The sequence below is a fragment of the Megalops cyprinoides genome, chromosome 3 (assembly GCF_013368585.1).
Source record: "Megalops cyprinoides isolate fMegCyp1 chromosome 3, fMegCyp1.pri, whole genome shotgun sequence".
NCBI classification, from domain to species: domain Eukaryota; kingdom Metazoa; phylum Chordata; class Actinopteri; order Elopiformes; family Megalopidae; genus Megalops; species Megalops cyprinoides.
Window position 1 is genome coordinate 2,780,273 of NC_050585.1, and position 24,707 is coordinate 2,804,979.

The 24,707-nt window shown below is 42.5% G+C and overlaps 1 protein-coding gene across 5 annotated transcripts in view; it reads left to right on the plus strand.

Annotated features, from left to right (window-relative positions):
- Positions 1–1,510: 1,510 nt before the first annotated feature.
- Positions 1,511–24,707, plus strand: part of dixdc1b (DIX domain containing 1b) — a 50,543-nt gene continuing 27,346 nt past the window's right edge. For 3 of the 5 annotated variants that reach the window (XM_036524697.1, XM_036524699.1, XM_036524701.1), the window contains exons 1-5: positions 6,482–6,706; positions 12,143–12,272; positions 13,012–13,137; positions 13,237–13,492; positions 15,573–15,692. In XM_036524697.1, the coding sequence (XP_036380590.1) occupies positions 6,647–6,706; positions 12,143–12,272; positions 13,012–13,137; positions 13,237–13,492; positions 15,573–15,692 (692 nt within the window). In that variant the 5' untranslated portion in view covers positions 6,482–6,646. Of the gene's footprint in view, positions 1,590–6,481; positions 6,707–12,142; positions 12,273–13,011; positions 13,138–13,236; positions 13,493–15,572; positions 15,693–24,707 lie in introns of those variants that run through there. The other 2 variants (XM_036524698.1, XM_036524700.1) reach the window with 2 other exon arrangements.

Sequence of the window (24,707 nt, forward strand, 5' to 3'; positions counted from 1 at the left end):
CCCCTCTGAAAACACAGAACACTTTTAATGACATTTTGTGTAACGTTTTTCTTTGCTTGGTGTCCGTTGTTTTGGGGGGAAAGGGTGTTTGCTGTGTTATACTTCTCTTTCCCAAACTAGACTAAAAGAAAAAAATCCCGTCTGATATTAAACGAGCTAGCACTCTGCTACGCGGTGAGTGCAGTTTACCGCATGTATAAAACACGTGGTGTTGCTACATCGTAACCATAGAAACCTGCTGCATTTCGTGGAAGTGAATCAAACATTGAAACATAGACTGGGACGAAAACATTGCATCTTCCGAGTTAACCGGTTATTTTTTAATGAAGGACGGAAAATGATTTATTATACAAGGGAATCTTTCTGACTTGGTGAGTTAAATCACATTTTAGGTGAAGCTGCACTAGGTTCCAGCGTTCCCGAGCCGTTTCTTATGCCGATGGAATAGCTTAGGGGTAAATGGCTGTGTTTGCTCCGCGTATTTGCATACTCGGGTATTCATTTAAATGTTCAGGCAAGTGTTTTACGAAACAAAGAAGTAACCCACATGGCTATAAAAGAATACGCCATGATTCTGATGACTTACCAAATGAGTTCGGGGTTTTCGAGGGTACTGTCTTTGTTGAGAGCAATGGAGAAATCTGTAGGGACTGTTAAGACCAACTATTTCTGCAAAGATGGACAGTCAGTTGAATAGTCGGTAAAAAGCTACCCTCTAGGCATTACCAGACATTGATACATTATAAATAAGCCCTCTTATGTAGCCTACTGTTAGGCCTATTTGTTTTTCTCGGCCATATTATATAACTGAAATAACAATTAATAGCACAACTTGCATTGAGAATCTGATGAAATTCATACATCATAAGATTTACAGGAAATATACTTCATCCCAAACCTTTGCAGCAATATCTGTACTGTCAGTATGGTAAACGATGCTACACTTTTAACACACAGGACTGCAGAGGCACAAGTACGAGTAAAAAAAAACAATAAGATGTTAAGTAGAAGACGTTAGAGGATTAAATAAAGAAATGCGCAAGATCTCTGACGTGAAAAACGAATATAAACTTATAATAGGGCTACGAGTTTCTCATTCGTTGTAATCTAAAGCAATGGAAAACATCGCAAAGCTCTGCATTTTAATAACTATGATATTTTGTTTATTTTCAATGATTTTGGAAAAAGTACCCATATCTATAGTTTTTAACACCTCCGGAGAATTTTCTAATATATGACTGCTTGCTCAGATTGATTCCTTTCAGTGAAAGTCTGGTGGTGAAACATTTCAATTTCACATGCAGTCAAACTCATGATTCTAACTCTCTTGGATGATTGAATTAAAAGCAATGTTGGCACTGTTGGATGAAAATAGTTTATATCTGGGGTCCATGTTTCAACTTAGCCTTTCAACCTAACATTGACATGTTGATATACTTCAGTATTATTTCAAGTTTCTCATTCCTGTTGGATTAACACCAAAATGTTTTGCAGGTATTTGGAAAATGGGCAGGCTTTGAAGTCAACTCCCCATTGATATAATCATGGCTTTCACTGCACATCACAGGACAGCAACAGTGGAAGGAACTGTGAGTTTCAGTACATTGTTTATTAACATGGGTGGTCTTTTTTGTACAAACTGCTAAAACAGCTGCAATGCTTTTCATATAATGTTTATCACATCTCTTTCTCTCTGTCAACATGATTTTTGATGTGGGATTTAGTTGGCATTGTTCTGGGAGCTATATCTTTATCTCTGTCTCTCTCTCTCTCTCCACTTTCCACACACACACACACACACACACACATATATATATATATATATATATATATATATATATATATATATATATGTATATATATATTTAATTGCATTTTGCATGCGCTATTTACACACTGTATGACAATCACAGCACTACGTGGCAAGTCTGATGTTCTCAGTGAGCTTGACTGTAATGTCATCTTCCCTTATTAACACACAGCATAGTACTTTAAGAGCTTTAGAGCTCTGCAGCCCCATTTACAGTATTACTCAGAATTATGTTATCTTTTCCAAATCTACGAAGAGGATCAAACTTGATCAGTAAATTAAGTGCTCATATAAATATTCATGCATACTGCCATTGAAAATAATGAACCACTGTAAATACTGTTTGTAATTTTAAGGCAGCAGACAAAAAGACCAAGTCTAGCATTTAGCTAGCCAAATATTTTTCATTTTTCTTGCCTGCTAAAACATAAATGTTTTAAAGATATGTGAAACAAAAGACTCTGCAAACACATTCTAAACATTCTTAACTCTTAATTCCTCTCAGAGAACATATAATTTAGAAAGATGAAATTTGACACTGAGTTCAAATGGAACTACACCCATTTCTGTTGCACATACTGCATTGTTTTTATATGTATTCTTGAGACTTGACTTATGGAAATTGAAATATGGCCAGTGATGCAGGCAGTGGAACCATTGTACCCTAAACAAACTGTAAACAATGTGTTAACACATTCGTATTTTAGGCAGATGATCCTGTCTGAGATGTCTGGACAAGCCTCAAAATAATAAAAGACAGACATAAACTAAAGTTTAACCTCATTCTAAGTAGGTGTGCATTGTTGCATGCAGACATTAGTGCAGTTATGAAAAGCTCACTAACTGGTGTTACTTCAGCCAATGATTTTCACAACACATTTATTGTACACAATGGTTCTACAGTGAAGTGTGGTAGTTAAAACAATCATGTAAAAATATGTGGCAAAATGGCAAAAAAAAAACTATACCTGACTATCATGGAGGTGACAATAAACAATTTTCTTTGAGATATTAAATGAGTACAGTTAACATTGAATCCATTGGTGTGTGGAAGTGGTTTTTAAACAAGCAAAACAAAACAAATAGAAAACATATTCATTTAAATATATTAAGCCAGGTGGTATTGACATATTAATAATAGGTATATTTCAAATGAAAGGAGTTTACACATTTATTTCTTGAAGGTGAATATATGACCACAAGGGGACACCAAATACAACAAGATCACAGTTTTCATCCACTGGAACAGAAGCTAATGTGTAGGCTGTGGGCTGTAACAGAAAATTGATTCACCTCAGCATTTTATAATGATGTGGTTCATTTATTTTCTCACCATTTAATTAAGTATCTTGCAAAAACCAAAATAAAAACATGTGGATATGGCGTTAAACTTGTTGCCTGGACAAAGATCTATAATATAACAGAATATGAAACAGAGCATAATGTGAAGAGCAGGAAGTTAAGATCAGAAAGGAAGGATGTGGTTTTGGTGTGGTTTTGTGCACAGATGTCTCTCTCTGTTCTATACTTAATGTAGGTGTTGAGGTACGTATGTCCTTTCTGGTTGCACACTTCTGTCTCGCAAACAGCATCCAATCCTCATCATCTTGCTTGCTTTTATTCATCTGGTGTTTTTGCCCCTGTTCTTAAACTCACTGCAGCTCCGGACATGCCTGAGTTTGCTTCTACAAGTCTGTAATAGCATGCAGGGTCACAGACATATGTAACAACAATATAAGTGTTGGAGAATTCATCAGATGTCTAAATCTATTAATATGATTTACAGGGGAGATGGAAAAAAGGTAAAATTGTGCTAGTGTTTATTCCGTTTTTTCATCAGTGATGGAGAGTAAAGGTAAAATTACATCTGTTATACAATCACTCAATTTTTATTTTATTTACCATTCACAGATCTCTTTAAAGTGGGCATTTTGCTGAGGGAGTTATAATAAAACACTTTTGAGCCAATATGGGAAAAACTAGAAAACTATCTGACCCTCTGTCTTAGATGATCAAATTATTTAGCAGTAAAACTTCTCTAAAAATGAACAATTGCTGTGATCATTTTATTTCCTTAATAGCTTTCCTCAGGAATGCAAATAAACAATACCAAGTGTCCTCCCTCATTTGCTTATCTCAGATGAATATGAATAATTAGAGACTCTATTTTGCGTGCCTATTGAGGGTAGAAGAAAGGTAATGTCTTGCCACCTGATTAAGGTGCACTGCAAAAAGAGGGGTGAGCCAAGGCTTGACCACGGCCACAGCCCCAACTGCAAGCTGTCACATAACCATCACCGAACTTGAAACACATGCATTGGTTGCTTCCATATGAAAATGCAGCCCCGGGAGAATGAAGACCCCAGCCATTTCTAAGTCAGTGTCATGAGCGACATTGGCATGGTTAGTCTGTCACAATGTGTTCAATTGAACATTTACCTCTGGGTTAATTTTCAAACAACTTTAGATTTTTCCTATAAAACATTGATTTGTAAAAATTCCATTTATGTACACATGGCAAAAGGTGATTGTAAGGTAAACTACTCAATTTAGTGTGCTCTCATTATTCAGAGACTGAAGTGAGCTAAATTTTTTAATGGCATTTGGGATTATGCATTGATGATGAACAATATGCTTGAACGTTCAAAGAGAAAATTTGTGCCCTTTTCACATCTGTATGATTCTTAGGTCTGACACAGGATTTCTGCTGTAAAAACTATAGCAGTATTGTATGCGCTCTGTCTCAGTGCTAAAGCAGAGCACAAGTTGAAGACTAAACAAATTATTAGTGGACCAGTTACAGCAGTTTCCAGGAGCTTGAAAGGAAGAGTGTCTATGCTATTCTGGTGTGTTCCCCAAAGATCTTCCCTGTCCATTTCCTGAGCAAGGCTGTGTTTCTAGATACTGTTTAAAAAAAGGAAAAATTCACTCTGACAAAACTGTTTGAAGTTTGCTTCATAGTTGGTGCAGGGAGTGAGGGGATTTATTGAAGGGGTTCAGTAGCATGGTCCTCCAGTGGATCCATGGCCAAGATGCAGCACTTCTCTGTGTCAAAGATATACGGACCCCCAGCCCAGCACATCCACAGTGATCGGTCTGAGAGGATTGCCTCTCATTGAGCGAACAGCAGGAACCTTTACATATTACGCACTCCTCAAGAGCTGGGAAGGTATTGCAAAGTAACACTTTGTAGTAGTAAAGGTCATTCCCAGCAAATCGCAGATGACAATTATTCAGTGTTAATCTACTGAAATATGAGAAGTTTCTTTTTTTTTAGCTTGTGGTAGCGTTTGAATGGTTTTGTATTCACACTCACTGGTTTGGGAGTGTTGTTAGCCTGGTCTGACACTGTCGCTTATTTAACCTGGATGGATACACTTCAATTCTCTTACGCTGGAAGTCACTCTGGATAAGAGTGTCTGCTAAATGAATGTAATGTAAATTTCCCCAAGACTGAATGAATCTGAAACCACATAGAAACTGACTTGCATGCAGCCCTTTAGTTATGATCAGCTACACCATCAGTTATGAGTATAGCAAAACCTGTGAACTACAAGTCTGATTTGGCTTTGAAGATGTGCATCTCTTGTTCTGGACTAACAACTTGTTTGGCTGTTAAATTTTTCAAGAGTCAAGATCAAATTATATAGCACAGTTAACATTCCTGTGCAGGATCCCCAAAAACGAGAATTTTAAAAGATTAGGGAGAGTTGTGCTTTGCAGTGAGACAACTCAAAACTCATTTTCTTTTCAAGTGGAGGCTGCAAATCTGTAGCTGATTACCAGTGTGAAAGCACCTCTGTGTGTTGGAGGTCATTAAATTGGATTAGAACTGAAGCAACTGTACACCACAGCACACAGACGCCCCTCTCCAACGTCGAAATTCAGACCTATTTTTTAAATAACACTCACTGACTATATGTTTGCACTATTCCATGTCTTCTGAGATTATCATTGAAGCAAATTTTGAAATTTTAGTTATGGTTAATTGCAGTTGTTATCAATTGATATTGTTTTGCCTATGCAAACTTTTATTCAGAATTTGTCATTTTTGATATGACGTGACACAGACACAGCCTTGGTGTTGAATGATGGTTTGTTTCATGCTGTTATTGTATTAATGGCCTTTGAAGTGAGTTTACACTAAATGTTTACTGGTCTTGTTTTAAAAGACATTGAAACGGTATTTAAAATATAGGAATATTTCAAAAATAGGAGTTATGGCTAAATTTTAGTAGGCTATTTCGACTCAGTGTTTTTTTTAGGAGCACTTCAGATGTTATCGTTGCATATCTTGTGGTTTTGCAGGTACAAGTAGTATTGTATTGAGTGATGGGGATTGTCAATCACGGCAAAGCAACAAGTGCAGTAATATTATTAATTCAGTATAATGGTATCAGATGATCAGTACACCATTTTTTATGATGTTCTACATATTCTGTTGTATGCAAAAAAACCCGCAAATTTCAGGGTGTAATGCCCAGCAGTTATGGAGATAAGTTTCGCATTTGGTATCTTCATCATCATCCGCCTTGCTTCTCTATGCTGTCAACTTCTGTATGCTGAGGCGTCGCTATGACGACAGTGGAGCGAAGCCTATTGCTGGGCATGCGCAGTGTTGCCTCTCTCGCCCAGCTCACCTCGTATCCTGTTTCATTTAACCAGCTAACGGGTTGCAAGGCACAGATGGCCATTGTACTGACGGGGATGCTGTCTGTATCTCTCTTTGTGTGCTGACTTCATAGCTGTCTAACGCTGGATTGTCAGTTCATGTTGAGATCCGTGCGCCGGCCCCTCCGCTGACTTCCCATCCATGCTGTATGAGAAGACAGAAGAATGATCGCATCCTTATCTAAAGGAAATCTACTAGACGTACTCCAGGAGGGCTTCAATGAGGTAGCTAGCAAGCCCTCTATTTAGCATGATGGCTAACATTCATTGCTGAGCTTCTGCTTTCATTCCGAATGTCACTTTTTTATTTGAATGCTGCAAATTTCTGACGTTTTGATGAGATGACTTTTATAGATGAGATACTTGTTTGATTGTTTTTGTATGCTTTGTTGCTACTCGTTATCTATAATGTAGCTATGTCTTTTAAGTCACACGTGTTTATTTTGTTTATTAAGTGGTTTAGGTAGCCGTTAGCTATGTTCTCCTGCAGCGCCGATTTCTGCATTCAGTAAAGCTAGGTGGCCAGCTAACAGTTAGTTGCAGAGAACGGGGAGAATTTTTAAGTATTAGTCTGGAGTGTCTGGAAGGCGTTACCAAGTTAGCTTATCTACCAGTCTTTGGTTTACACGCTACAGTTAGTTAAGTAATAAATTGGGTTCATCCTCTCATCTCGTCTAGGGTTAGCAGTATTGGCCCGCTGTTTAAACGAAGGAAATCTGCATGAATGGAAAGCGGGCTAGCTAACTAATGATTAAGTATAGTACTTGAGACCTGTTAGCAACGTATACAAGGTCACTGGCAAACAATGCAGTAGTTAGCTAGTAAGCCTGCTACCCAACTGAAATTGTAGACGAGACTTTATATCAAGCTAAAATCTGGGCATTTAAAGCTATTTATGTGTGAAGTTATGGGAAGCCGTGGGAGGCCAATAAGAGAACAAAGGTCCCCATATTCATGGCTGAGAAAAATGCAGTACAGTGTCATGCAAAGAGGGTGGGGGTGCAATTTGTGGGATGTAGCCCAAGCTGACGTTGAAGACCTTAATTACAAGACAGTCATTTCAAAAGTTTGAATTGTGCAGTCAAGTGTTGTGTTCCACATGTGGAATTAGAAGTTGAGACCAGACATTATATTTATGGATTATGTAGTTAAATGCATACCCCAGAGGTTTAAAAATGTTTTTCTTTTCCCTAAGTCAGCTGTCTCCTTCAGATCCAAACCTACCACCCACCCACAAGGAGTCCAGAGACTTCACCAGTAGTTATTGCTTTACTAATGGCATAACTCCAGGCCACGACAGTGTTTACCTTCATGCGTGGAGGTTTATAAACTTCCTGGCTTCATCCAGCTTGTAATGTGTTTTGCTTTTTAAATAATAGTATGCAGCACACTTATGTGATGTGCTCTGTTGTCTTTCAGACTTATTGGTCATGCCTTACTTGCATCCTTCACCTGTTTTGTAAAGTTTACTGGTATTGCACTTTGTAATTAAGATCCACATACAAGCAATTTCTTGCTTTCTGTGGACTTATGTGTACAGACTGTATTTTCACATTGCAAGCCTGTCAAAATGTAGCTGTGCTGTTCAACATTTACAAAGGCAGTCATGCCTACCAAATGCTGTCATTCTGTCACAGCTAGTGTGGCGACAATGCGGGTAGCAGAAATTGTGAAGGATGCTGATCCAGTACGCCTATCCGTGATCATGTGAGTGTCTCAGACAGTTTAGGCTGTGCAGAATTCTAGGAATAATAAACTTCAGAGTCTAGGGAAAAAAAAAACAACACAAGTAGAAACACATGGTAGATTGTAACAGGTACTCATTCAAAATATTTTTTTCTTAGGACTGTGCCCTGGTGGAGGGGCCAGTAAAGTGGATGTTTATATTGTAGGTATGGCAGTGATCTGATGTGAGAGGAAGAAGCCCTCACACTTTCTCTCTCTCTTTTCCCTCTCGCTGTCCTCTCTCAGGGCTGATTATTTGTATATATATTTGTCTTCTGCTATATCGCTTCCCACACCTGTGTTCCTCTCTACATGCAGGTGGCACAATCAGTCAACCATACACTCCCTCCAGCAGCAGCACCCCCCCCCCCCCATCAGCTGTTCTGTCCGGTTGACTTGCTTTGGCAGCTCTGCTAAAGTCCTTAAGCACCTGAAAACCAGAGTGATTGCAAGCAGAGATGTCAGTCACTGATTAATAGAAACATAAGGATAATTACGGTAATGTGTGTGTGTGTGTGTGTCTGCAGTTTTGTGGCAGTGTTGGATCTGAGCTGGCTGGGCTCCAGGTGCTGGGAGCAAACAGTGGCTTGATTCATTCTGCCCGCCGCACAGGGGCAGCCCCCGTATTCCCACAGGACAGCAAACTTATTCTTTCCCGTCCAGGACGCACTGCGGCCTCAATACGCCCCTGTGTTGGCTGATAGTATCAGGCTGGCGACTTGCTCCTCCAGAGCCTCCCTCCCAAGTTGAGTTCCCTGGGGTGGCACAACAGATTAGGTTGGAAGGACAAAGTGCTCCTTGGAGAGAAACCCATTGTGGTTGCAGCGTGGCATGGTTTGTGCCACAAAATACCCATCACATGAGCAAGCTGTCGCAACAACAACACAGGTACAGAACTTCAGAATTATAATAAACTGGTGTCAGGCTGAAACAGTGTGAAAACAAAAGTGCACAACAGTAAGAAAATAGTGCAAAATTTAACTGCAACGCATGTGCTGCTGTCATACTAAAGACAACAGTGAGTTATATGAACTTCAGGGAGATGCTGTGATACCTAGCTTCAAAGTTCAGTATTTACAAACATTTTTTATGCTTGCCCTGCTTTATGCAGTCCTATTTTGGAGTCACCAGTGTCACGTCAGTGTCCTCTCACTGTAACAACCTCTGTATTCGTATGGGAGCATTGAGGCGGGATGAAAGCAGTCCTCCAATACTGGCAAACAGCCAAGGGCTGTTGTTCACACTTCAAGTCCCACAGTTCACCACTGTGAAGTGGGAACGGAAGGGATAGGTGCTCTCTCTCTCTACACTTAACCTCATTTGACCAACCTGTAGGCACATGACAAATTGTAGGGTGCCTGAGAGTGGTGAGATGGCAAGACCCATCTCTATCCCTGGTAGGATTAAGACAGTTTTTTCCTCTGCAGTGAGATCCCTGTTATTGTCAGCAAATGACAGGGTTCATTCCAAACCCTGCCTGTAGGTCTCAGCCTGCTGTGAAACCAAGCATCTTGCTCACTGAGCCACTCAGGACCCTTACAAAGTTGTTTAAACCCATATTTGAGAATCATTACAATTTTGTGATGATTAACATCCCGCTACGATAAACTTGCTTTGTCTTCTTTGTGCTTGCATTGGAGGCCAGGGCCATGGCGCAGAGGGCTTAAGTAGCTCCCATCTGTGCTCATTGCACATAGTGGAAGCTGCAGAAGGCCAGACCCATTTCTGATCACATTGCTTGAAGTCCACACTACAGGAGAGGGAATCCATGTGTGACAGATGTGACCACAGTATGAGTTCCAACAACTATTGTCCCCACAGTAGAGAAGGAAGCAACACGCACCACAGTGCTGTCCTGATGGTTTCGGGCTGACGTCGTCCATATGGGGGCACATTTTCAAATAGCCTTTATACAAAATGCAGGGCTTTTTTGTTGTTGCCAATAGCAACTTAGCACCCCTGAGGTTGCTGTATGATTTTTTTTTTTCTTTTCATTTTGTGCGATCACTTTGATTTCTGCAGTATCACAGCTCCTAGGAAGCAATCCATTGGTAGTCTCACAGTCCAACTCGCAGACCTACCACAAAATCACATCTGCTGGGCAATGCCTCTATGGAAAGGTGATACGACTGCTGCAGATAGCGTGTGGCTTTTTTTGTGTGTCGTGTGTGGGATGGGAGAGATGCCAGTGTGTAGGTGTGTGTATGGTGTTGGGTCTGGTATGAAGGCCAGCATGTACGAAGGGTGAAACCGAACTAAATATTTAACTATAAGAACTTTACCGAGCACTTGTATTAAAGTAGTAAAATGCATTGTGAAGGAGAACCTTTACCTGTCCCTCCAAGAATTGTTAAAATTGTTTTAAATGTTTAAGAATTTTTGTGTTTAAAATTGCTAAATTCTTCAAATGACTGGGCTCATTTCATGCCAATTACATCTAACTAGTTAATTGTGTTGTTACTTGTCAGTTTGTAGTTGTCTCCCTGTGTAAACCAGCCATTCCTTAATTTGCTTCTCTGCCAGTTAAGGCCTATGAAATACGGGTGTGTGGCTGCAGAGCAGGGGAGGCAGAGTTGATTTGGCTGTGTGCTCAAGGCTGGTTCTCTTCTGTGTGTGGTTTTATAAAGTAAATTGTTTTATGTTTTTGTAAGGGTTGCTCCTTCTTTTTGGTTTTGGGAGATGGGTTGACCAGCTTCCTCATACTTACCAGCAGAAAAATTCAGTTTCATACCCTCTCATTCTATAACCTCTCAGGAGATCTTAAGAACGCTGAATATAATTATTCATTCATATTAATTTCCTAAACTGAAAGCATGCATTTCTCTTTGATCATCATTTTCACACAAGTTAACTGGAAATTCACACAGTACTTGAGGGTGAGGGGGCTAGCAGGGAAAGGTATGTTATCATTGGAATGTTAGATCTGGGGAGTCATAGAATATTACAAGATCAGATTAATCAAAATGCTTATTAGTTGTGTGTAATTTTTCTAAGTAAGATGGATGCTTTCATGTAGGGGTGTGTGCCATTGGAGAAAAGGATGCTTGTGTGTAGGTGTGTGAGTAGTATTAGAGAAGAGGATGATTGTGTGTAAATCTGTGTGGTATTGGAGAAAAGGATGCTTGAGTGTAGGTGTGTAGTGCTGGAGGCAGGAAGGATGTCAGCGTGTATTTGTGTTTTATAGGGTTGGAGGCTTTGGGCTGTGTGGATGTGACACCCGTGTTGATCATGTAGAGAAAGTGCTACTTGGGCCGGTCTGGGCGCAGAATCCCATTTGGCACGACCTGGGGCTGGCTGAATGGAGGGGGGATTTGTGCTGTCAGTAAGGCTGAGACTGGAGCTCTGATCCGTAAAGCCTCTTTTTCAGCTTTTAGCACGGCGGGCACCGTGATGCCCCGGTGGAGCTGAGCTGGAGGGGGACACCGACAACCCCCCACCCACTCCCCAGTAGTTGGATCCGGACCCATAACCCGGATAGGGGCGGGTGGGGGTGAGAGACGGGGGGGCGGGGGGCTCATGCGGTTCAATTGTTGTGAGCCCCTGCTGTGTGTCTGGCTCCTACTGTAGACACTGTTCCCTTTGCACAAGCTGTTCTGTACATGTTCCCACTCTCACACTGCATGCTTTTCATAGAGTTAACAACTAGATGCAGTCAGTCAGGCACATTGGTTTTCTGGCTTTAGTATAGACAGGATATGTAAAGGAAAAGGAATTAGCTGTAATGGGTACTTCTCAGGGGCTGTGACTGCTTTGGTCAGCACCTTGCCCTCCTATGGGGAAGCTGCTGAGGGAGCTGCTTGAGTGGACAGAGGAAATGAGGGACACAATCGTTTTTCAGGCTGCTTCCTCAGGTCAGAATGAAGAAGGGGATTTTAAAATAAGAGACGGTCTTGGCTGGAGGAGAATGTGACCCTCATATGGCCTGTGCCTTTTCAGCAACAGCTGGCGGCATATGTGTCCTGGGTGAACGCGCAGCTCAGGAAGAGGCCGGGCGTGGCTCCGGTTCAGGACCTGCGGCAGGACCTCCGGGATGGCGTGGTCCTCGCACACCTCATCGAGATTGTGGGTGAGCACTCCACAAAAGTGAAAGCACCAAAACATACAGGCAGGTCTGATAAAATGTCTGTGTATTTATAGCATTCCTGGGAACGGGCCTCACAATGCACAAGCACATAGGACACCACAAGTCAAACACTGAGAAATGTTACAGTCATTGTGTGCCTTTTCATACTTTACATGGATCTCCCATAATATATACCATAATGTGTGCCTTTTCATACTTTACAAGGATCTCCCATAATATATACCAAAGAGAGTCTGCTGTCAGCCTCTCTGCTTTTAAAGCTAATTCATGAAGCTCTGTTGTATGGCCGCTACAATGTGAAATCCGCAGTTGTCTGGCTCTGTTGTCTGCAATCTTATCAAGCTCAGAGACCATCTCAGGAGACCAGCGAGCCATATCATCAGTGTTTCTTATAGCAGGTTCAGCGTATTGTGAATAGTCTCACAGGGAAGCCTCATCCAAGGGAGCCAGTTATGGCTCAGCACCACAAAGGTCTAATGACCTCACAACAATGGTGTCTGATGAAGATGGACATATTTCCGTTTTCCGTCTTAGCTCTGATTTTAATGGGTGAATCCAAGCCAGGGATTGGATAGGAAGTGCTTTTCCTGGTGATGTAAGTAGCTGGTTGACAGACATCCCTAAAAAGGACTTGGAGGCACAACCATTGTTCTTTAATTCCTCTGGAGAGAGGCTTTGGAACATGCCTTCATTTCATACCATGCCATCTCTGTGGCCTCAGCTGGGGAGGTCCTAGAGGGGATTCACTACCTCCCGCGCGATGTTCAGGACAGCAGAGAGAATGTGGAGAAGGTCCTGCAGTTCGTGTCATCCAAGCAAATCCGCATGCCTCAGACGTCGGCCCGCGGTGAGTGGCCCCTTGTGGCTCGCCATCCTGAAGCTGATTGACAGTGTCTGTGGGTGGTGCCTTGTGTCATTATCCCTGCCCTGTCCTTGTACCCTGCAGACATCATGGAGGGGAACCTGAAGTCTGCCATGAGGCTCATCCTGGCGCTGGCAGCCCACTTCAAGCCCTCTGCCTCCGCCGGTCACAGAGCAGCCGCTGCCATGGGACGGAGCCAGCCTGGGCCCTCCTCGACCAATCACCGTCCTCACTCCACCATGGCCATGGCTCAGAATGCCATGGCGACTTTGGCAGCAGCCCGGCAGGATGCCTCCCGTTCGGGGCGCAGTGTTCTCCAGCTGAGGCAGGAGTGGCACAGGTAAGCCGTTGTGCTCTTTGGTGTTGATCGAAGGTGTTGTTAGTCCCAAAATGGATGACACAACTTTGTGTTATCAATGACTCATTGATCTGAACCAAACATATTGTTATGCTGTGTAGACACAAGCTTGAAATAACTTCACTGAAGACACTATTTTAGTTCGAGTGCAATCCTCCTTTTTCTAGTGTTTCCAGTTCCTTCTGGGTTAAGTGATTCTTACATACCTGAAGAGTGTGGTAGTAATAATGGAAAAGACTACATCTGTACATATGTTACTGTGTCCTCATTTGACTGCCTTTGGGCATTATTTAAAGCTAAAAAAAATCAGGAAGAAAGTAAATAGCACTGGGTCTGTATTTATCAAAACACCTCAGTATTACTGAGAAACATTTAGCAAAAAGTCTGACCTCAGAGTAGGCAGTGGGAGTTATTTATGAAGCTTCCTACCCTCACCAGGGAGTTAGAGACATTTTCTCTAAGTAGATGTCGAGTAGTAATTTTAATGGCACGTGTAGTGCCACAAACAAACAGTAGTGTTGACATTTTTCACAGTTCATTTGATAAAATGGGAAACAAATGCAGTTGGTGAAAGGAATAGTGTTGTCATACAGCTACAACCACAATCACGATCAGGAGTTTCATAAATCTCAGTACATGCCAACAAACAAATTAGCAGAGATGGTTTCCATTCTTGGTCAACTTGAAAGCAACAATAAGTGATTTTTTTATTGCTTTTGTTAATGATTGAAATAATAGAATGTTTGTCTAGGCTGTATTGTTTTATGTCATAATTAGGGATAATATGATTCCAGATTCCTCTCAGGGTAATAGGCTGGGAAATTCCACCTCTGCCAACATGAGTCCACAGTTTACAGATATTTTGTAGAATTACGCAAGCTGTTGTTGTGAGGCTGGTTTTCAGGGACTGTAGCAGCTTTCTCTGGAAAACATGAATTTTCCTCTTCCAGCTGCTCAGTTCCCCTCCTTGCAACACTTATTTTATGTGCCCTTAGATGACATGATTGAAATGAGAAAAATTGTTTAGGTCATTCGTTGGCTTTAAACAGTGCTAGGCGTGCTATACTTAAATTCAGTTTGACATGTAGCTAACTGTGCTGTACTTAAGCTGTGTACCTGCAAACAGCTTTTACCAGTAGAGTCATCTGGCATGGGTTTTAGGGATATCCAGTATCACTGAGTAGGTGACAGAGATTTAGTTCAAATAAAACATTTTTCCCTGTCGGCAAGAAAAGCAAAGTTATAATTACTATTATTTCAATGATAAGTGTTGACACTCTACTGCTATAATGAATGACAATGTTTCTGATGGGGGTCAATGACAAATAAAATACCCTCCTTATCTTTTTAACAGCTCCGTGCTGTCAAATGTATTCAAAAAAATTATCTGCTCCCAAAAAATGTGTACACACCACCTCAGTTGGTAACCCCTAGTGGGTTAGGACACCTTGTGAGGACTCTTAAATACATGTTGAGATAGGAGAAAGCATTTTGATAAATAGCTTTTCACTTTAGGAGTGAGAGTAGGAACAGATTTCAAGAACTTGGGGCCCATTTCCTGCGCTGAGACACTTGTTAAATACAAACCCTGGTTTTAAAGCCACCTATCCATCTTCTGACTGTGACCCTAAAAGTGTGGAGTGTAGCTGCTAAGTGTTACGAGTGCTGTAAAAATTGCTGGGTAATTTTCTGGGTAATTTCTGCTCTTCAGTATTTCTTGTTTACCATGAGCACCATAATGCGCTCTTCTGTGAGCCTATTCCCAACTACCACTCTGCCTTCAAACTGCAAGTCTCACTCCAACACATTAATATCAGTCTAAGACCAGGCCTCACCTGGTCAGTTGAATCCATTGTCAGCTCTATGTTTAACAGGATTATCTGACTGAGCGGACGCATACATTCTTGCTTTAAGAGGATCCGTTAGCCTGTACTTGTCAGGTGGGGGGGGGGGGGTGTTCTGTCTTTGCCTGTCAGGGATACTCTGTCACCCTCCGGTGGCTGAAGTGGTATACTGCACCTATGCTTGATCCTCCATAGTTTACTGTATTCTGTACCCACAGCCGCAAGGCCAGCGTGGATGAGGAGATTGAGAGCCCGTGCTGGAGCGTCCGGGCACTGGTTCAGCAGTACGAGTGCCAGCGGGAGGGGCGAGAAGACAGCACAGAGACCCTGCCCTCCAGGTAAGCCTGCCCCGTTGACAATGCCAAATCCAGATGTGTGTATTCCCTAAATTACTCACCCACCCCACATCTTAACAGTTTAATTGCCACCATATTTGTAGTAGTGGTTATTGAGAACCAACAACTAACAACAAAAGTTGTAAGCCTGCCACCAGATGGAGCAGGCCAGTCAGTTTAAAAATAATGATAAGTCTGTGTACCATTACCTCAGCATGGGAACCTGTGAAAACAGAGCACCATGTGCTTTTCACCTTGCTAAAGTTTCAAATCAAAAAGGAAAGAAGGCAGATACAGAATAGCTGCATCCTCATTTTCATTCAGAAAAGGAAGGTGCTGGTGCTTTATACATTAACTAGGCAGGAAAATGTAGAAAAAAAACATTCTGAAAACAGGTTGTAACTGAGCTGTCATCATCAGGTATTTAATCTGAAGTGATATTGGGATGAAATATATATGGGTAGTATAAGAAATGACCCCATTGATGAATTTCACTCAGAAATCTTGTTTCTAAGGAATCACATAGCACACCTAACCTGTTGTGTGCACTATATGTCACAGTGGGGAAAATGGTTTCTTTATAACATAGCAGTACAACAAGTGTTCCTCCAGTTTTACCAGTCTCTCGTGTCATGTGGATGGCAAAAGACTGTATCAGTTTGATTGGCATATTACTAACAATGCATTGCTTAGTTCCAGTGAATGGCTCCATAGCAACAGTGTAGAACTGTGGCTGTAATAAGGCAGGTGGAGCAGAACTAATCAAAACTAATGAGCTGAAGAATGAAATGAGAATAATTTCCTTGTGATCTGTCTGCATGAAGGTATTCTGTCCAGGAGTCTGCCTGCTGCTCAGAGATGTAATGCTTTTCAGTACTTTTTGGAGAACACTTGATAACTGTTTGTGTTTGACAGGTTGAAATGAAGAAAGAACAGGATAGTTGAAGTGCGTGTAACTGCTATATCAGTGGAAGAGGGACAGATAGGATATACACCAACTGTACACTTTGGAGAGGAGAGGCAGTCATTGACCTAGTCATTTGGGAATAGCAGCTCATTATTGCCTAACTCCAGGATTTGTGGGCTCTTCTGTGTGTGTGTGTGTGTGTGTGTGTGTGTGTGTGTGTGTGTGTGTGTGTGTGTGTATTTGTATGGGTGGGTGGGGGATTGGGTGGCTGTGCATGTATGTGTCTGCGTGTGTTTGTATGGAGGTGTCTGGGGGTGGATGGGTGTTTGGATATGTATGTGGATGTGGTTGTTTTTGGGTTTTCGTATGGTAAGTGGATGTTAGCATTTGTATAGGCACAATGTGTGTTGTGTATTGTGGAGAAGCTGGCCAACACTTCTCACAAAAGAGCAGAAAGAGCAAACATTAAAAAAAGTTTATTTCAAAATAGAGTTAACAAAAATAGTTAACAAAACCAGCCTGAGTAAGCAAACAGCTGAGGGAAAAATGCTTCCCCTGCTCCTCCTCTCTAGCCACACACCTGCATTTAATAGGCCTTTAATTAGGCAGGTGTGGCCCATTAACTAATGGGCTGGTTCACATAGACAAAAGCAATTATCAATTGACAATTAATAGAATTGATCAATGAGCTGATTTATTTACAAGGTTGGAAATGGAAAGACAGCAATTCTTAGACATTATAGGCATTTAGCAGACATTATTGGCATTTAGCAGGTGCTCTTATCCAGAGCGACTTACGTCAATTACAGGTTTTTACAAGTTCAAGTTTCAAGTTTATTGTCATATACTTGATAACAATACAACATCATTACCAGTAATGAAATATAAATAATAGCCTCAGAGCCAACTCAGCTTTACATAATAAATGAATAAAGTAAAACAAAATAAGTAAAACGAGTAAAATAAAGTAAGATAAAAAATAGAATAGGTAAAAAATAAGTAGGATAGTAACAAGTAACAATGTAGCAGTGTAAAAACATTGCAGTGCAATATTGATATAATTAAGGTGTCGAGTGGTGAATTAATCTAAACGGTGTAAACATTGTCTCCTTAAAGTGGCCAGTGTGTGAGGTAAGGTTCCATTCACTGTGGTGAGTATATGCCATGTGTATGGTGTGTGTGCAAGTGTTAGTGTCAGCAATTCAGAAGCCTGATGGCTTGCGGGTAAAACCTGTCTCTGAACCTGCTGGTTCGGGTCTGGATGCTCTGGTACTGCCTGCCAGACGGCAGGAGCGTGAAAAGTCTGTGGTTGGGATGGCTGGGGTCAGAGAGGATCTGCTGTGCTTTCCTCTTGCAGCGCTGGCTGTAGAGGTCCTGGATGGCTGGCAGCTCAGTCCTGGTGTTGATTTGACCACCTTCTGCAGAGCTTTGTAGTTGAAGGTAGTGCAGCTGCTGTACCAGGCTGTGATACTGCCAGTCAGGATACTCTCAATAGTACACCTGAAGAAGTTTGTGAGTATCCTGGAGTCCATGCCGAACCTCCTCAGCCGTTGGAGGAAGAAGAGCCACTGCCTTCAGGACCACACCTGTGTGGTGTGACCAGCTCAGGTGTGGTCGTGAATGTTATCCATTTATAGTGGGGCAACTCTCAATCTATGGGACATGCAGCTGTGCCGAGTGGGTGCAGTCAGTGCCATTGTCCCTCAGAGCTGTACTGGGGTGCCCGGTCAGTCCTCTGGCCCAGCTGAAAAATTGGGGAACATTGGGGGAGCCTTGTACTCCCCAGCTCCACTCAGGAGTTACGCAATATCTCCACTCCTTGCTACCTCCCTTGTTTTAATTGAGGTCATGATGTGACCCATTTCTGCATTTTACCGGAAATGTCATTTCTTTCAGTTGTGAATGTCTTGTGTTATTGTTATGAAAAGTGTTGTGAAAAGGATTTAATCAGCTGAACGTGGAGTGTATCATTACAGTTATTCCTTCTTTCACAAGCTCTGTTTGCTTTTTTGAGGGCAAATTGGCCTTGTGCCTTCATGTATATTTATAATGTAGCTAGCAGATCCTTGCTGTGCAGGGACTATGCTTTTCCTTTGAAACTTTTAGCTGTATTTCTTCTAGGTCTTTCAGCTCAGCATTCTTGAAGCCTCCCATCTAAAGAGGTTAATTGTATTAAGAGCATTTTAGAAGATTAATGTGAATCTTTAAATGCCAGATTGCACTAATAATTATTTGTGAAGCAGCAAAATCTGGCTTACTGTGCCTGAATAAAACATCCTCACCAGAAACACCCCAACTGTGTATTGTATCTCATACTACATTTGGATTAGTAGATGTATTTGTACATGTGTTTGTAACTGAGGTGGAACTGAGAGGCTTTCTAGCAGTTTAGCCAGCTTCCTTCTTTGCTTGTCATGTGGCCCGTGGAGCTGCCAGCTTTGAGCAGGCCAAGTTCTGTGAAGATCGTGTCGTTTCGTAACCCCCAGAGACCAGCGATTTAAACCTCTGGACGCTATCCGCTTCCCGTGGGTTGCGGTTGTGTAAAAAAAATCAGTTGGTTACATTCCTCCTGTCGGAGCGATAACATCAGACATGGTCTGCTGGCCTTGATGTCCTGCTGATGGCTCGAAGGCTCTGCTGGTTAGAAAACTAGGCCTCCTAGGGTGCAGAGCTGTCAGGGTAGCTCTCCCCTGTTTCCACCTCGCTGTTTACCCCCAAAGTCCTTTCTGATCACAGCTCCTCTGCTTTCTCTGTGATCTTTACCCTCATCGCTGCGCAGTGCATTTTGGGATATGACACATAAATCAAAGGTGGTAGGGCATTATGAGACGTAAGGCCCTGAGCGGTATTGTCTGTGAAGCCAGCCCGCTCCGCTGCTCAGCGGCAGATCTCTTAGTTAAGGAGGAAGGTGCCTGAATGGTGTTGTACTCACACTATACTACACTTCACTGGTCTGGGAGTGTTGTTAGTCTGGTGTGACACTGTTGCTCATTTAACTTGGATGGATACACTTTTGTTCTCTTATGCTGAAAGTGGCTCTGGATAAAAGTGTCTGCTAAATGAAAGTAATGTAATGTAATGAGGAAGTGGTGTGCTTGGGGAAGGTTGCAACGTCTGATCATGCTGCGGTGTTTACATTCTTCCTTTACATATGAATGTGGGTGGTACATGTGTTCTACATGTTGCAGTGTGTCAAGGCATCTGCTGCTTTCTGCGTCTACTCTGAAGCCTTCATTTTTAGCCATACGTTTACATACACGGCTGCTGCCATTTGCTCTTGCCTCACTTTCAATTTGTGTCTTTGTGTGTGTATGTGAATGTGTGTTAGAACTCCTGGGCCTTTGTGTTTAGGAGAGAGTCTGCCTTGTATGTTTATAGAAACCAAGAGATACTGCACATCAAGGAATCCTCTCCTCCCAGTCCTGGAGCTGTCAGAGCCCTCAGTTTTCACTACTGATATAGAGACGCCCCCCTTCACAGCCAGCACACTGATCCCCCTGCCGAGGGAGGGAGAGAAGGGGGAGGGGGGAGGGTAAGCAGTCGAGGGCTGGGCTGTGTCTGACATTTCCACACAGCAAAGGAGAGAGAGAGAGAGAGAGAGAGAGAGAGAGGGAGAGAATCATAATCTGACTGTTTCTCTCAGAAGGAAGGAAAGACCTTTCACGAGACAAGGGGATCTGCTGACTACCAATGCCGGTGTGAATGGGGAATAATTATCCCAAGACAACACGGGGAGAGAGACAGAGGGAGAGCGAGAGCGAGAGAGACAGAGAGAGAGGAGAGGGAGAGGGATAGGAGGGAGGATGCAGCTGCCTTGACGATAGAATAGCAGTCCTTTTTCATGTGTCTGAGACAGAGGCAGAAGCAGGATTTCCATATGGCTCAATGAGAAGGGGGGCCGAGGGGTGGTGAGAACACACGGCTGCTTGCAAACACTCAGACGCCTGGAGAAAATGGGGGTGAGTGAAGAGGAGGGTTGTTTGGTTCTTGGTGGAAGATCCACTCAGAGAGGCGTGAGGGGCAACCCTGTGATTCACTGCGGCCAGTGAGGATCGCTTTGTAGAACCACTGCCTGCGTGGGATCCACCCAGAGCGGAGTGCTTACAAAAGCAGCTCTTTATCCCTCTGCTGACTAAATTTTTTTTACCCGTCTGGATATTTTGACATTGACCCGTCACCCTCACTGGTTTGGGGAGGCGATTTGGGCGATGCTGCTGAGCGGGATTGGGGACGTTCTCCTGGGGCAGGGCAGGAGCAGCTTGGGAGGGTAGTGGGGGGAAGTGGGCGGGGTGAGGAAGGGTGTGAGGACAGCTTTTTCCAAACACCAGGATGGGAGCCAAGCAGATGAAATGGTAAGAATGGGGACTTCCTCCTGTGCATCGTTGTACTCTGTCTCTGTCTCTCTGTGCCATCAGGTTATCTCCAATTCTACAGCAGTTTAAGCCAGTCCAGGCTGTTTCCTGTTCATGTTTCTAAGCAATGCTGTCAGCGTGCAGGAAATTCAGATGTTTTTTTCATTCCTCTCCATGGTAACCACTCTGCTGGACTGTGTGGATTATAAAGACTGATTATCTCCCACTATGGCTCTATGACTTCATCAGCCTGTCTGTCTGTCTGTCTGTCTGGCCCTCTGGTAAGTGCCTCAGGTAGACGTCAATGTAGTGCCAGTGTATCGTGGTGTGAGAGAGAAGACGTCACTACTCTTCCCGCCACATTGGGAGGTGGCAGTCAATTATTGCCTGACTGTTTTTAGGAATGCAGATATTGGTGTGAATAGAGTTAAACAGATGCCTTGATCTCCTTAGAACAGAGGATTTGCCACACCCCAGCTCCACAGGGGCCGGTACCACAGACTACTGTGTTTTTCAGTGCACGTCAGTGGTCTTTATGTTCTAGTGTATGGCACTGTGTTCTGTTATACTAAAGTTGTGTATAGGTTCCATGTTCTGGTGTAATATGTAAGTTCTGGTGATGGCAGTAATGTATATGCTTCAGCACCAGTAGTTTATATGCTCTAGTGTGTGGAAGTGGTGTGTGTGTCAGTGTGTGACAGTAGTATGTATATGGTACTTTGTGACAGAAGTATATTCTGGAGGTATCACAGTGTTACATGGCTTTGTTACTATGTATGATCTACAGGAGCTACATAACAAACTAATAATCTGAAAAAAGGAAACTGGCAATGCTCGACTGTATGGCTATATTGATACCACTATATGGACAGAAGTATTCGACACCTGACCATTACACCAACAGGGATTGTAATGACATTGTATTCAAATACATATACTTTAATATGGAGTTGGTCCCCCTTTTGCAGCTATAACAGCTTCCACTCTTCTTGGAAGGCTTTCCGCAAGATTTTGGAGTGTTTCTGTGGGAATTTGTGCCCATTCATTCTGTAGAGCATTTATGAGGTCAGGCACTGATGTTGGATGAGAAGGCCTGGCTCGCAATCTCCGTTCCAGTTCATCGCAAAGGTGCTCGATGGGGTTGAAGTCAGGACTCTGTGCGGGCCAGTCAAGTTCTTCCACACCCAACTTATCAAACCATGTCTTTATAGCCCTTGCTTTGTGCACTGGGGCACAGTCATGTTAGAATAGAAAAGGGCCTTCCCAAAACTGTTGCCACAAAGTTGGAAGCATAGCATTGTCCAAAATGTCTTGGTATGCTGAAGCATTAAGATTGCCCTTCACTGGAGATAAGGGGCCTAGCCCAAACCCTGAAAAACAGGTGTGGCCAAATACTTTTGTCCATATAGTGTAGATAATGATAGTAGTCTATGTTTGTCACTGTGTGATCAGCACATTCATGAGTGTATACCAGTTATGTAACTGTGGGTTACATGTATAATTTCCTTTGAATTTCTGCCATAACCACATGGGGGTTTTTGGTTGAATGCAGTTATTTTTTTTAGAAATTCATCTCCACAGATGTCCTCTAAAACAGGCTGTTGAATGCAGAACCACAGATTTAAGTTTCTGCCTGTGTGCCGGATACTGGAGCCATAAAACAGATTTAGCACTCACTGAAACACAGTAAGATGGGGGTTATGGTGGATAGACACTGACAGATATCCATGCTGAAAAAATCCTTTTAATAAGCGATATGGCCTGCGTCCTACTCAAATCCCCCTGGAGTCCTTAGCCAAAGCATTATCCTCTACTGCAGTAGAGCGGGTGGCAGTGTAGCATAGTGCTTAAGGAGCAGGACTTGTAACCGAAAGGTTGCCAGTTCGATCCCCGCTGGGCCACTGCTGGTGTACCCTTGGGCAAGGTACTTAACCGACAATTGCCTCAGTAAATATCCAGCTGTATAAATGGATAACATTGTAAAGAACTGTAACCTATGTAAGTCGCTTTGGATAAAAGCGTCTGCCAAATGAATAAATGTAAATGTAAATGTACTCATGGCACTCTTGGCCTGGGTTCCAGTTTTGTATTTGAAAACAATAAATGCCAAAAGTGTCATGGAAATATAATGCCTAAATGAATTCCTGTGATGTTGCTGGCTTCCCTCTCCTCTCTCCATCCCCTGCTTGGTAGTTTTTCAGGGGTGGGCAACCAGACTGACCCAAAGTTGTCATGGGAAAGCCAGCTGTGTTTATCACTGTCACACGAGCGTGATGTTGGCTCAGCAGGAATCGATGATTTTTGCACAAAACTTCAAACATGTTTTTCCACATGTTCTTTGGTGTCCACCACACATTGGCCCCTGCTGTCAGTGTGTGGCTCTCCCCTGAAAAGCATTGTTGACCAGCCCATGTACGTGAGTCACAGTTGCCCCCTGTGAGATTTCCTGGTACAGACATGACGTACAATTGCTGGGAGTCATTGCAGACTAGCTTTGGTGCCTACAGCATGAAATGTTGGAGCTGTGGAACTGAGCCATGACACCTTGGGGTTCCTTTCAGTCTTGGTGCTCCCTATGTTTATGTGTTCTTTTGAGGGTGGTGGGCCTGAGCTAGGCTGCATGATACCATAATTTTGCACTTTGATGTTGATATCAGTTAAGTTTCACAATATTCAATACCCTATCAATACCATGCGAAAAAACCACCCGAACACTAAAAATAAGCTATTTTTTCTTTAACAAAGGTTCGGGTTAGGGTTGAGATATCTGATCCTGGATCAGCACTGAAAAGCAGGTTTTGTGTATGTTCTCCCTGCTCGGACATAAAGGGAAGGATTTTTTATTAGTAACAGACTGCATGTTTCTAATGAACTCAAAGGTGCAATTTTGATCATACAGTTACAGACAGCTCTGATACTTGTCTATTTCAGAAGGCTTAATTAAAGAAGCATGAAACCATTTTTGAAATTTTGTAGCGTCAAAGTGTCAGCATTTTTGATAACCATACTGCACACCCATAGATGCATGTTAGGACGATCACAGCACGCCTGATTCACACAAGGTGATTGCCCTGTTTCCTGCCCGGGGGCCACAGACCCAGGTCTGCCTGCCTCAGACCCACGGTTGGATGGATCCTCTGGATCCTGCTCTCAGACCTTCTCTCAGACTCTCAGACTCATCTTGTTTTTAGCGGGACTATCAGAGAAATCAGCAAACTGTATTTTTAGGAAAGATGACAGTGTTGGAATAAAAGTGGGACCTTACCCCCAAAGCTGCCATTCAAAGCAGGCCCCTTATTGACTCAAACCAAGGCCTGTACTTGGATACCATGTCTAATCCAGCCATGTGAGCTAAACCCTGAAGTCAAAGGTCAGTCTGAAAGCTGACAAGAGTATAGCATATTGGTTAAGGAGCAGGGCTTGTAACCAAAAGGTTGCAGGTTTAATTCCCCAGCAGCACTGCTGCTGCACCTTTGGGCAAGGTACTTAACCCACAGTTTCCTCAGTAAATATTTACAGTTACATTTATTCATTTTGCAGACGCTTTTATCCAGAGTGACTTAAAACTAGTGTTAATTTTGTCAGCTATTTTTAAATTTAGTCTTTGTCTTAATCCTGCGTCAAATGTCCTTAATAGTTTTTGTATATATACATATATAGTCAACCATATACTATTTTTATAGTCAGATTTTAGTTGACTAAAAGTCTGGGCATTTTAGTCTTATTTTAGTCAAATGAAAACGAGAAGTATTTTAGTCT